This window comes from Gobius niger (assembly GCF_951799975.1).
Source record: "Gobius niger genome assembly, chromosome: 18".
Classification (NCBI taxonomy): domain Eukaryota; kingdom Metazoa; phylum Chordata; class Actinopteri; order Gobiiformes; family Gobiidae; genus Gobius; species Gobius niger.
This window is the reverse complement of record NC_136869.1, coordinates 4,001,150-4,014,298: the sequence shown is the minus strand read 5'-3', so window position 1 is coordinate 4,014,298 and position 13,149 is coordinate 4,001,150. Positions and strand designations below refer to the sequence as shown.

The following is a 13,149-nucleotide window of genomic DNA, read 5'->3' as shown; positions in this document are numbered from 1 at the left end:
GAAGAATCAAGCCTTTTCTCACCAGCTAAGTGTGCATTACCTCCCCTTTTCAGACAAATAAACACAGCATTAAACCTGGATAAACCCGTGATGGCAGGGGTGTAGCGTTTACAGCTGACAGTAAACGCACCAAGGACATCTCTCTGATTCACCGCTGGAGAAGGAACAAAGATCCACAGAAGAGAACGACATCAAGGCCCCAGAGTGGACTTGAGAACAGATGCTACACTTACTATGTTTACAGCACTCTATTTCACTTTTTACACTTTTTCCTTTGTGGAGATGGTTTTTAGAGATGGTTTGTACATGTGCAGAGCTTAGACAAGACATGGCTGGAATTACAAGTTTTTTACAAGTCATGGCCGGCTAAACTTTTAATTTTGTCTTCATATCATGCGGCTGATAATTGAATTTGTTAAAGATTATGCTAATTTTGTCGACTGTTTTATCAACTAACTGGATAAACCAATTATGTCTAAGTTTTTGTGATACAGTGGGAGGGTCATAAAATATGGTCTGATCTTCATCAAAATCGTAACAATGAGTAAACAGTGTCTGGTTATACTAATACCACCCAAACATTTACTTTTTATCATATTTTTATTGGCTATAACATGTAAACATTCACAGGACAGCGTGGAAAAAGTAAGTAAACCCCCGAAATCTCACTGAACTGCAGCCGTTTTGTAAAGAGGAATTGTCAGATATTTAATACAGGGGTTCACCTGTTGTGAATGTCTCTGCAAAATATCTTGACAAACGTGTGAATTCATGTTTCTGTTTATGATGTCACGTTGTCCAGGCCCTAAGGCAACAAAGCAGCGCCACACCATGATTCCCCTTTCAAACTATTCAACTTTGGCTTGTAAAAGAGCTCTTGGATGCTCCACAGCACTACAGGACAAATACTCAGTGGACTTTTGTATCAAAAGTTGAATAGTTTGGGAGGAACACACAGGAGTGGAGGAAAAATGGAACAGCACATCGACATCCTTACACTATCCTCACTGTGAAGTCTGGAGCAGGAGAATCATGGTGTGGGGCTGTTTTGTTGCCTCAGGGCCTGTACAACTTGATGTCATCAATAGAAGAATTTTATTCACAAATTTATGAAGATATTTTGCAGAAAAAACCTGAGATTCCATTCCATTCCCAACAGCATGTAATCTTTTGTAATACGTAGCTGGCTGATCGTTCTTTTGCAGCAATACACTCACAAAGATCAGGATGAATCTAGGACCATTCCTCTTTACAAAACTGCTTCAGTTCAGTGAGATTTATGGGGTTCACTTACTTTTTCCTGCCTCTCTTGTGAATGTTTACATGTTATGGCCACATTTTATGACAAATTTAGGCAGAAATGTGAGAAATTCCAACGTTCACATACTTTTTCCTCCCACTGTAGTCTGTAAGTTTAAATGTTGTGCATAATTTGGTCTGAAATGTGTGATATTACAGAACAATATTTTGTTTAGTCGCTCTGCCCCAACAATGCGACAGAGTGTTGGGTTGGTGTGAGTCCAGCTTCAGTGATGTGACGGTCGTGCCTGAATCTACTCTTTGAAGTTGAAGGTTGAACCAGATCTTATTTTTGACAAGAGACCCATCTTTGTCTGTTTTTCAAGTTGTTATTTTTTTTTACTGGAAACACAAGAAACCCCACACATGCAGAGGAGGAACCAGGTGTGAGAGGTTTTTGCACAAACAGATGACTTTGTTAGTCAGTTGAAGCAACTTTTCTATGATGCATATTTCAAGGGTTAAAATGAATCTCGCAGCAAGAAAACACGAGGTGCCATCAATCCCATAACTTTACTCCTGGTTCTGTATGTTTAACTAAAAGCTAAAACAAAGTCAATGCTGCAAGATTTATCTCGTGCCTAATTAGAAATGGGAATCTGGCTGTTGGTGATTGAAATGTTATGTTGTTTTTCTCCTACTTTGAAAAATAAAAATCGCAGCTATTCATTCATGCATTATTCATGGGCCTCGAACAATAGCAGGTGGCCCTCACAAGACGTCCCATCTGCAACGCCTTCAGCTCGTTCAAAAACACACACGACACGCCGCGAAATCTCCGCACGCCGTCTCTGATCTCCGCCGATCGTTTCATCTTCACAATTGCCCAAAGTGTTGCAGCATGAAGCGAAAATTCGACCGGAATCTTATCTGTGTTTTCTTTTTGCATATGACGAGGAAAACAATTCACAAAAAAAAAAAAAAAAAGATAAAAGACGGGCGGCGTTACCTCGGTGTTGAAAAGAAGACGTCCGAAAAGCTGACGCGCCTCATCCAGCCCTCCTTCCAGATACACCGCACCTGCAGAAAAACAAAGGGCCGCCATGACGCACGATGCGAGACAATGGGAGACAATAGGAGACAAAGGGACAATGAAAAAACAAAGTGGTCTCCAAAGAGGATGCAACTTTGGAAAGAATCGCGAAAGTGGGGAAGCAGCAGTTGACACGTTTATACCTCAATTAGAACCGGGCGACCGTTCTCAAGGGAAAATGTCTTACACGATGCAAAAAGTAAGTTTTAAAGGGCAAAATGTTTGAGTGATAGTTGGACACAATCTGCAAACAGTTTTAAATTGAAACAAGACGTCTGTGTCGGCTCTCATGTTGCACAGGCGTCGTCCATCTTGAAGGTCCTTGAGTCATCTTCTGTACTAAGCAACTTGTTTACCTTGATAAATCCTTTCTGTAGTCCCTGTGGGGGTAATAAGACTGTTTATGGGATGATTGGGGGGTCTTTCATCTGCCCCTGGTGTCTCTAGCAAGAAAACCGCAATTGTAACTTGACTGCCACCGTACCGGAGCAACCAATACACACTAACAGAATCACGAAGAAGAAGCTAACAGGCTAACGGGCAAAGCTAACTGTGGGCTAGCACCACTTAAACAGTATTTACAGCAAGTTTGACTGAAATAAAAGATCTCCATTGTGTAATTGGGTGAACAATATCGCTCTGTCCCGTCGTCTTTTTCTGTCAGCGTAGTATTTATTCTCACGGACCATTAATTAATCGCAACTTACTACGACACCTGCAGTTGCACTTATGGCCTCTAGGGGAGTTACTTAGTTTTGCTTTAAAGTGCTTCAGTTACATAAAACTACAAGAAAGCAGATAAAATCAATCCATAAAACATCAATATAGTCATTCATTTATGAGATAGTATATAAAATACTTTCAGTGTCATATGCAGCTCAAAAGAACTGTTTTCAGCCTGGTTGTGAACATCATTAGAGTTGAGGCCTGTCTCACAGTCTGCTCAAGGTTTCATCTGCATGAAACTAAAACACAGCCACACTGTGTTCAGTCCTGACTCTGGGACTAGCAGGAGACCCCCTCCTTGAAGTCCTCAGGGCTGAGGTTCAAATGCTCTACCATTGGAGAGACATGTCAGAGATGTACTTTGGTCTATTCTCTGATCGATTGAAGCCAGTGCAATGACCTGAGCACTGGACTAATATTGTACTGAAGCTTAAATGGTCGAATGGACTGAGTTTGGAGCTTCTTCTTAGCTCTTGTGGTCAGAATATGACCCGAGACTCAAGCCAGGGAGGTCTTCACTATGATGAGGAGAGGTCGAATGATATATCAAGCCAATAATTGGGTATTTCACAATATCGGTCGATATCGGCTATTGGTTGATAAAAGACCGATATAACTGGAACCGAAAGGGATATAGACTATATACTGTTTAAGATGAGTCTTCCCACAAACAACTACGCCTCAGGGAAGCTGAGAAACATGGAGAAAATCGGTCACAGGTTTGTTCACCTCAGATCGTATTTCATATATTTTTATGCTGCAGACTTTTGCTTATCATTTCAAAACCATATGAGATCGAGACATTTTTTTGTATTGGAATCTACTGATTATTGTCTTTCAAACAAGCTCCCCTCTGAAATACCTACTGCATATAAATATATCAACACTATCGCCCCCTGCTGTCACAGTTTAACACTGGCACATTTGCCTCATACACAGGGTTACAGAAAAATCAGAAAAAATTAAATAAAAACCCATATTGGTCGACCTCTACTGAGGATGACTTCCTGGATGATTGAGTGCCTGCAGAACACTAGACTAATATGGTCGTATTTCCTGGTTCTTGTCAGGACTGGAGCAGCAGCGTTCTGGATGTAGCGTAGCTCGTTTAGAGAGGCCAGTGAGCAGCCGATACACGAGTCTAACCTGCTGGAGACAAGTTGCTCTAAGAGATTGATTTTGGCAATGGTAAAATGTTCCTTTAGTTCAGGTTCTTTTTGTCTTTTTGAGAGAGAGACTGAAGTTGACTGATGACACTTTCTCCTCGTTTCTGTGGCCAAAGACGATTATTTCAGTGTTGTCAGAGTTGGAGAAAGCTGTTTTGCATCCACTAAATTTTCTAAATTTTTTTCCTTTGTTTTGACATGTCATCTCTTGGATAGAGCTTCTATGAGCATGATTGACAGGCCAAGAAACCTATCAATCAATCACTTCCAACCAAAAGAGGCACTTCAAAGACACAGTAAAAAGTTCATGAGTGACACCACGTTAAAGAGTCTTGCGCATTTAACATCGTCACGAATTAAAAGACTCGGCCTTTTTAGTATCAGCTGCTTTTGAACAGGAAGTAGAAGTGGCTAAAAGGACATACTTTGACATGCTACTAAAGCAGAGATACCCAATATGCAGAAAATATGCATGTATTTACATAAACCATCCCAAACAGGTGCAACAGCGGCTCCATAACCGCTCCCAGACGTCATTTATTTCACAGTGGTCTAATTCTAAATGAAGAAAATACTCTCCTGTACATGTGAATCTGTCCCCTGCTCCTCTCTTAATGGAAAACCTGAATTAATTGAACCTGGCAATGAGTTATAATTGCTTTATTAAAAGTGGGATTGCATTTTTATTGCGTTTTGTCGAAGGAATGACCTCGGGGTGTCTGCGCACATCGAGGTTTTTTTTTTTTCTTAACGTGAGGGAACAGTGAAATGGAGCGCGCGGCTACAGTAATACAGCTGTGGGAGCGAGCGGCGGCCATATTAGGAAGGTCAGAGAGGAGGTCGTGCGATATAATTTATACAGATGTCAAGCTAATGAACCGCGACTTTTATTATGAGTTCGGCCGGAATGTTTAAAATGAGTAAAGTTGGCAAAGGAGTGAGACAGACTTTTTTTTTCATTAAGGAGCTTTCTTTACTTGATATTCTATCTAAAACATGCACAACAGGCTAAATACTAGAGATTGACCGGTCCAGCTTTTTTGCTTCCGATACTGATACTGGAGTTTTGGGTATCTGCTGATATCCGATATTAACCGATAACAAGAGACTTTCAATCAGTGAAGTCTATTTTTTTCTTGCAAACATTAATTATAGGCTATTTGTTAATAAACTGTAAATGGAAAAACATTAAGCGCAACTTTTCTACACTAAATATATGACTGGCTATTTAGGTTACATTAATGAACAACTCACATAAATTCATCTGTTTCATAAACTAAAATACAAGCACTTGCCCCTGACTGCAATATTTATTATTAGTAGTTATTATTGGTAGTTATTTCATTAGATTACTTTAGGGGATCCAACCATAGTTTCTGATCCAGCCTTTATTACAGTTGTTGCCGTTAGCATTAGCTGGCTGCTGCTAACATTAGCATACCTTTGACTAGCAATTGGATTCTCCGTGGTTGGATTCTTTAGGTTCAGAGCTTCAAAATGAGGTACATGCCCATGTTCACTTAGATTTAGTTGGTGAAAGTTAGAGCCAAAACTGGTATCGGTTCAGTATCTGATATTTGAAGCCGATACCCAATATCGTAATTTTTTAGGCATCGGCTCCGCTATCCGCTATACTGCTGTCTGCTATACTGGTATCCGATACCAGTATTGGATCGGTGCATCCCTACTAAATACTACAGCTTAATTATACTCTATGACTTAAAGCCCCTTGTACCCAATTTTCTTCTCGTAGGAGGGTTTAAACAAGTCAAATTTAAATCTATTTAATGCCATTTTAATCTGCAAATACAATATTTTTAACCGATTTTGAATGTTATACCCCACTATTTTGGATTTTCAATGAATCTATGCAGCAAAATTAGTCAAGCAACATCATTATTTCCCACAAAATATTGATTGATTGCCAATTGGAGTTCACTTTAAAGCCTCTTCTTGACATTTATGGCCTTAGGTTTTGGCGCTATCAATGTGAGGACTTGATTCTTCTAGATTGGAAAAGTTGCTTCTGGACTAGCAAGACCTCAATAGTAATGTAGAATCGAAATTTACCAAAACAAATGAGTCTTTTTTTTTTTTTTTTTTTTTTTTTTTTTTAATAATATTTTTATTATTTTTCTTTTAACTTCATTAGTTGTACATGGGAAATGATATTGGTTAAAACATAGAACAGATACAAAAAAGGAAGAGCAAACAAATGGAAAGAAAAAAACAACAACTAAATAATAAGAAATATGAAAAAATAAAAAATAAAAATAAAAAAAATAATACTAATAACACAGTCACACACGTTCTCTCACATACAGGTACAGACAAAGGCTAATTCATGGGCTATGGATACGATTCGTTGTACATATGTATTAGAAAGATTAAGTTGGAGGTTGCAGAACACATTGTTCTAAGGCAGACAGATATGGATTCCACTGGACATAAAAAGCATTTAAGTTTCCGCGCAGCGTAAACTTAATTTTTTCAAGTTTTAGAAAAAAAAGAAAATCATGAACCCACTGTGTATAGGTGGGTGGCAGGTGATCTTTCCATTTGAATAAAATAATTCGACGGGCCAAAAGTGAGATGAAGGCAATGGAGTCTGACTCAGCTTTAGACAAGCCTGGAATGTTGGAGGCACCAAATATGGCCAATAGGGGGCATGGTTGTAATGACTTATCAAGTGCAGAATTTATTAGTGTAAAAATATTTTGCCACAGGAGGTGAATTTTTGAGCAGGACCAGAACATATGAACATGATTGGCTGGAGTAGCACCACAGCGATTACAGTTTGGGTTCACATCGGGAAAAATCCTCGCTAACTTCTGGTTGGTCCAAAAACAGCGGTGCAGAATTTTACATTGCATAAAGGACTGTTTGGCACAGACAGAGGAGGTGTGGACTCTATTGAGAATTGAAAGCCAGAGGTCATCATTGAGGGTCATACTGAGCTCAGTCTCCCATTCACTTTTTAGTACGGAAGACCCAGATTTGTCGTTTTGTAACATTTTGCTGTATAGGGTTGAAATCACACTCTTAAATGTTTGTGGTCGAGCTAGAATGAGGTCACCAGGATTTTTTTGTGGAGCGTTGGGAAACTGAGGGACCTTTTTTGACAAAAAGTCACGTAGTTGTAAATAACGAAAAAAGTCACGGTTAGGTATATTAAATCTAGTATGGAGATTGGTGAATGAAATAAATGTATCGTTCTGATATAAATCAGCAAATGATTTAATGCCCAAGTCATCCCACTCAGCAAATGTTTTGTCTGATAAGGATGGTTTAAAAAGGTGGTTTGAGGAAACTGGAGCTTTTAGAGAGAAAGATGTCCAATTAAAATGTTTTTTACATTGGAACCAAATTTTGACAGTATTTTTGACAACAACATTCTTAGTATATTCAAATGGGGGAGGTGTATTAGAAAAAGTTAAAGCTGACAGGGATGAGGGCCTGCAAGATGATGCCTCCAGCTGTAGCCATGAAGGGGCATCGGCTCCCGGATGTTCGTAGAGCCAGTGGACTATTGGTCTGATGTTTGCAGCCCAGTAATAATACTGAAAGTTTGGTGCGGCCATACCTCCTGTCTTTTTTGGTTGTTGCAAAGTGGTCCATGATATTCTGGGGGGCTTGCCATTCCAGATGAAAGTTGTGATAATGCTGTTTAGTTTCATGAAAAAAGATTTTGGGATAAAGATTGGTAGACACTGGAAAAGATATGTAAACTTGGGTAAAATGTTCATTTGCACAGAGTTAATGCGGCCTGCAACAGAAAGGGGGAGGGATGACCAGGACCTCAAATTGGACTTAGTCTGTTCAAAGAGTGGTTGGAAGTTGGTGGAGAAAAGATCGGAATACTGTCTGGTGACAGTAATGCCCAAATAAACAAACTGATGGGTAGTTTTGAATGGAAGTGACCCAGATGGGTAATTAAGAGCTGCACTATTTATGGGGAATAACTCACTTTTCTCTAGGTTTAATTTATACCCAGAACATTTTTGAAATCTTTTGAGTATATTGAAAACCTCAGGTAGGCTCGTGTCGGGGTCAGAGATGAACAAGAGGAGATCATCTGCATAAAGAGATACTCGCTGCTCCTGTCCCTCTCTTGTAATTCCTTTAATCACTGGGCTATGGCGGAGGGCTATGGACAACGGTTCGATGGCGAATGCAAAGAGGAGGGCTGAAAGCGGACAGCCCTGCTTTGTTCCTCTGTGTAAAATAAATTGATTAGAAAAAGTATTGTTAGTTCGGACTGAGGAGACAGGAGATGTATACAGTAATTTGACCCAAGAGATGAATTTTTTGCCAAGACCAAATTTTTCAAGAGTAAAGAATAAATAATCCCATTCTACACGGTCAAATGCTTTTTCAGCATCCATGGAAATTACCATTTCAGGGACCGGGAGATTGAGTGGGTGATATATGATATTAAATAGACGCCTTAAATTAAAAAATGAAAATCTGTTCTTGATAAAACCAGTCTGATCAGTAGAGATTATTTCAGGCATTATTGTTTCCAGACGAGTGGCAAGGATTTTGGCAAGAATTTTGACATCAATGTTAAGCAATGAAATTGGGCGGTAGGAAGAACAATGTTGAGGATTTTTGTTCTTCTTTAGCAGTAGAGATATCAGAGATTCTCGTAGAGTTGGTGGAAGAATATTTTTTGTATAAGAATCATTGTACATGTTTAGGAGGAGAGGTGCCAGCTGATCTGAAAAGATTTTGTAGAATTCAGTGCAAAAGCCATCTTTACCTGGGCTTTTGCCACTCTGCATGTTAGAAATAGCTTTTTTAACCTCAATGAGTGTAATAGGGCTCTCAAGCGTCACAACTGCACTAGTATGAATTTGGGGAACATCCAGATGGTCAAAAAAGCTATGAAGTTCATCTATGTTTTTTGCTTCGGAAGAATACAGAGTTGTATAGAATGATAAAAATGCATTGTTGATTTCTCCGTGGTCAGAGGTAAGTGTGTCACCAACCTGAATTTCATGGATGATTTTAGTTGCCATCGACTTCCTCAGCTGATGTGCCAGGAGCCGACTCGGTTTGTCTCCAAATTCATAATAGGCATGTCTGGACTTCAGAAGCATCTCCTCTGCTTTAACTGTAGAGTGATTATCAAACTCAGATTGAAGGAGGAGTCTTTGTTTGTACAGATCATTTGATGGAGTGATACTGTATAATTGGTCGATCTCTGAAATCTTATTGGTAATATTTTCAATTACTGATAAGTGTTTTTTCCTTTCAAAAGAAGCATAGGAAATAATTTGGCCTCTTAAATAACATTTCAGAGATTCCCATAGAACACTGTGACTTATATCAGGTGTACTGTTGATTTCAATAAATAAATTGATTTGTTTACTAATTGTTGTCAGAAAGTCAGATTTGGATAGAAGTCTAATATTTAATTTCCATGGTGGGGGACAAGAAAAAATGGGGCAGAGCAAGTCCATAGTTAGAGGTGAATGGTCGGAAATTACTCTGGCTTGATAGTGGCAATTTTGGACAGAGCATATCAAATTGTTGTCCACCAAAAAATAGTCAATCCGTGAAAACGTGTGGTGGACAGGGGAAAAAAAGGAATAATCACGTCTATGTGGATTAGACTTACGCCAAACATCGGATACACCGTAGTCATGGATGAAGGAGTTAATTATAGAGGTAGATTTATGTGAGTACTGCTTCGAGGAAGATCTGTCTAAAACATCATTCAGACAGCAGTTAAAGTCCCCACCAATAATGAGACGATGGGACTCAATATTAGGAATATTAGAGAAAAAATTAACAAAAAAGTCCTTATCATCCATGTTAGGTGCATAAACATTTGCCAAGGTTAGAGCGAGATTATTAATATGACCTGAAATGATGACATAACGACCGTTATTGTCTATGACCACATTTTCACATTTAAAAGGGACAGAGTGATGAATAAGAATGGCAACACCGCGTGCATTACTATTAAATGAGGAATGATATAACTGTGACACCCAAGATTTGTGCAATTTATTAATATTTAATTCATTTAAATGAGTCTCTTGAATAAAGGCCACTTTTACATCGAGGTTTCTCAAGTGAAGGAGTACTTGGTTAATTTTTGAGATTTTCCCCAAGCCTCTAACATTCCATGTTGCAAATTTAATTATAGTGCCTGCAGAATTAATCATTCTAGGATGCATTTACTATGAACAGGAAAAAATAGAGAAAAAACAAAACAAGTACAACAATACTTGAAGTTGTGAGCAAAAAATACAGAGGAACAGCCGATTGAATAAGGGCAAACAGTAAAAGACAATAATACAGCCACGCACACATACACGCACACAAAAACGGCAAAGCATAAAAAAGAAAAGAAAAGCAAACAAAAGAGAAAAAAAAAAAAAACACAAAAAAAAGAGAGAGAGAAAGAAAAAAAAAAAAAAAAAACAGAACCAAAAAAACTGCATTTCCCCACCCACCAAAAAAAAAAGGGAACCGCAGCATCCCTGTGAGAGGGCAGAACTCAGTCCCAACAAAGAGGACCATTGTCGTTTTTATTTTCAGGTCTGTCTGAAGTTTTGAACAGACACTATTATGTCTAATATCAGTAAGTGCCAGGTGGCTGGTGATATCGTGTAAATCCAGCAGGGGGCAGAGCCTGCGCTTATCTTCATGGTTTGTGGTAGCCACGAGGAGGAGAAGAAAAGAAACTGTAAACAAAAAATCAGCTGGAGGTATAATAGTTCAGGATATAGTAGATCCACGAGAAAACAAAGAATCCAGCGGGTAATTCACCATCGGACATTGTTTGTAGTGCACTTCTTAATTAATAACACAGCGTGACTTCTACGCAGAAGCTCATGTCTAAGTTGGAGAGTTTGTAGTGGACATAAAAGCGGCTTCAGCAGCTCTATGGCAAGTGAACAACTGGGTTTCGTTATTGATAGTGACGCACAAAGTGGATGGATATCGGAGTGAATATTTGATGTTGAGGTCACGGAGCTTACGCTTGACAGAGTCGAAGCTACGTCGTTTCCGTGTGAGCTCCGCGCTGAAGTCTGGATATATGTGGATCCGAGTGCCTTTGAACGTCAGCTCCTTGTCCCTAGCCAAGCGAAGGATCTTAAGTTTATCCTGGAAGTTCAGCAGCTTGATGAGTATGGGCCTCGGTCTCGCTCTGCCGCCGCCGGGGCGCGCGGAGGCTCCGTCAGGTGGTGGGCCAGTCGGGGTGCGGTGGGCGCGCTCGATGGCCAAGGGAAAAGGAAAGTTTTCTCGTCCCAGGAGATGTGCGATCAGCTGGGTCATGAAGCCAAGGACGTCGCTGCCCTCTGCTTTTTCTGGGATGTTAATGAAGCGTAGATTGGACGCTCGGCTCCGGTTCTCCAAATCCTCAACCCTGGCCAAAAGGTGAGTATTTTGTTCTTCCAGTTCTCTGTTCTTTGTTTGAAGATCCTGAACATCGTCTTCGGTTTTCCCAACTCTTTGCTCCAGCAACCCCACATGCTCCCCGATGGTGTTTAAGGAAAGCTGAATGTTGTTGAGCTGAGAATGAATGGGATCTACTTTAGCGTCCATGTGAGACAGCATTTCCGTCTTTAGTTGATTTAAGCTGTCCAGCAGGACTTGCATAAAGTGTTGGTTAGGTAGATCTTCATTTGCCATTGTAGTGAACAATTTGAAGCAGTTTCAGTGTCAAGATTTGCAGTTGTAAGGGATGTAGCAGATTATTTCAGACAGACCTGTGCTGCACACTCTCACGCTGTCGCCATCTTGGTTCCTCTCTTTGTCACTATTGTGGCTTTCTTGTTGATTTTTTTTTTTCAACAAATGAGTCTTAAACTCTTTTATACGGACACGTAATGAGAGACAAAGACCATCCGTTGGAGTTATTAGCACATATTTGTACGTGATTGTTTCCATTCATCTGTATATTACTTTTTTCCTCTTCCATCCTGAACCCAATCACAAAGGGATGAATGGAGAGTCAAAAAGGTAATTGTATGTAAATCTATGAAAAGTAAATATGCAAATCCGTGCGCACTATAGGAGGATAATGCGTGGATATCCAAGTGAAAAGTCAAAAGAGAAGAATGCATTAGCACCTATTGTATGTCACATGCTTTTTTTAAATGTGGTTCCAATTATCAAGAAATACCACATCCGTTAATTCATGAATAGTAATCTAATATGATGACAAAAACCTTTATTTTCTTCCAGAAGTCCAAAGTCCTGTATCCATGATTAGATGTCCCTGACCATGAGTATTCCAGTTATTAGCCATAATCCCGTTAGGGCAGTTTTCAGGATATGTTGTTTACATAGAGTTGAAAAATCTCTTGTTTATGATCATAACAAATATATTTGACCACGATACGGTGAAAATATGAAAAGCTGTGGCTTGTTCCTTTGAATTCTTTTGAATGCCCACAATGTTTTGCTCATTCACTACATCCCGCAGACGACAGCGGCGGAAGATTGTGGGTAATTAATTCTCTTTACTCATCCTTCATTACCTTTACTCACCCCAATCCTCTCCTCTTCCTCCCTCCACTGGCTCCCGCTCGGCTTTCGAATTGAATTTGACATTTTGTTATTAGTTTTCTCCTCCATATCTGTCCGAGCTTCTGTCCATCCACCGCCCTTGCAGAGTCCCACGCTCCTCCTCTCAGATGGTTCTGGATGTGTCCAGGTCCAGGTCCAGGCCATGGGGCAATCGTGCTTTACTATTTACGTCTAAAGACTCACTTATTTAGACAGGCCGTCCATATCGCCTAATGCTTTATTGTTATTTTTTAACATTTTTTTGTCACTTGAAGTTGACATTTTTCCTTTTAGTGTTTTTATGGAAAGTTTGGACACCAACGTGGATCAGGGAGCACTGGGGGAAGGTTGGAAGTCGGGACAGGGTGAGGCTGATAGAGTTCACCGAAAGCCTCT

General features: G+C 39.7%; 1 protein-coding gene across 1 annotated transcript in view; it reads right to left on the bottom strand.

Moving 5' to 3' along the window:
• Nucleotides 1-13,149, bottom strand: part of drosha (drosha ribonuclease III) — a 256,825-nt gene that overhangs the window by 96,830 nt on the left and 146,846 nt on the right. The window contains exon 23 of the mRNA XM_079576148.1: nucleotides 2,249-2,319. Within this exon, the coding sequence (XP_079432274.1) occupies nucleotides 2,249-2,319 (71 nt within the window). The remainder of the gene's footprint in view (nucleotides 1-2,248; nucleotides 2,320-13,149) is intronic.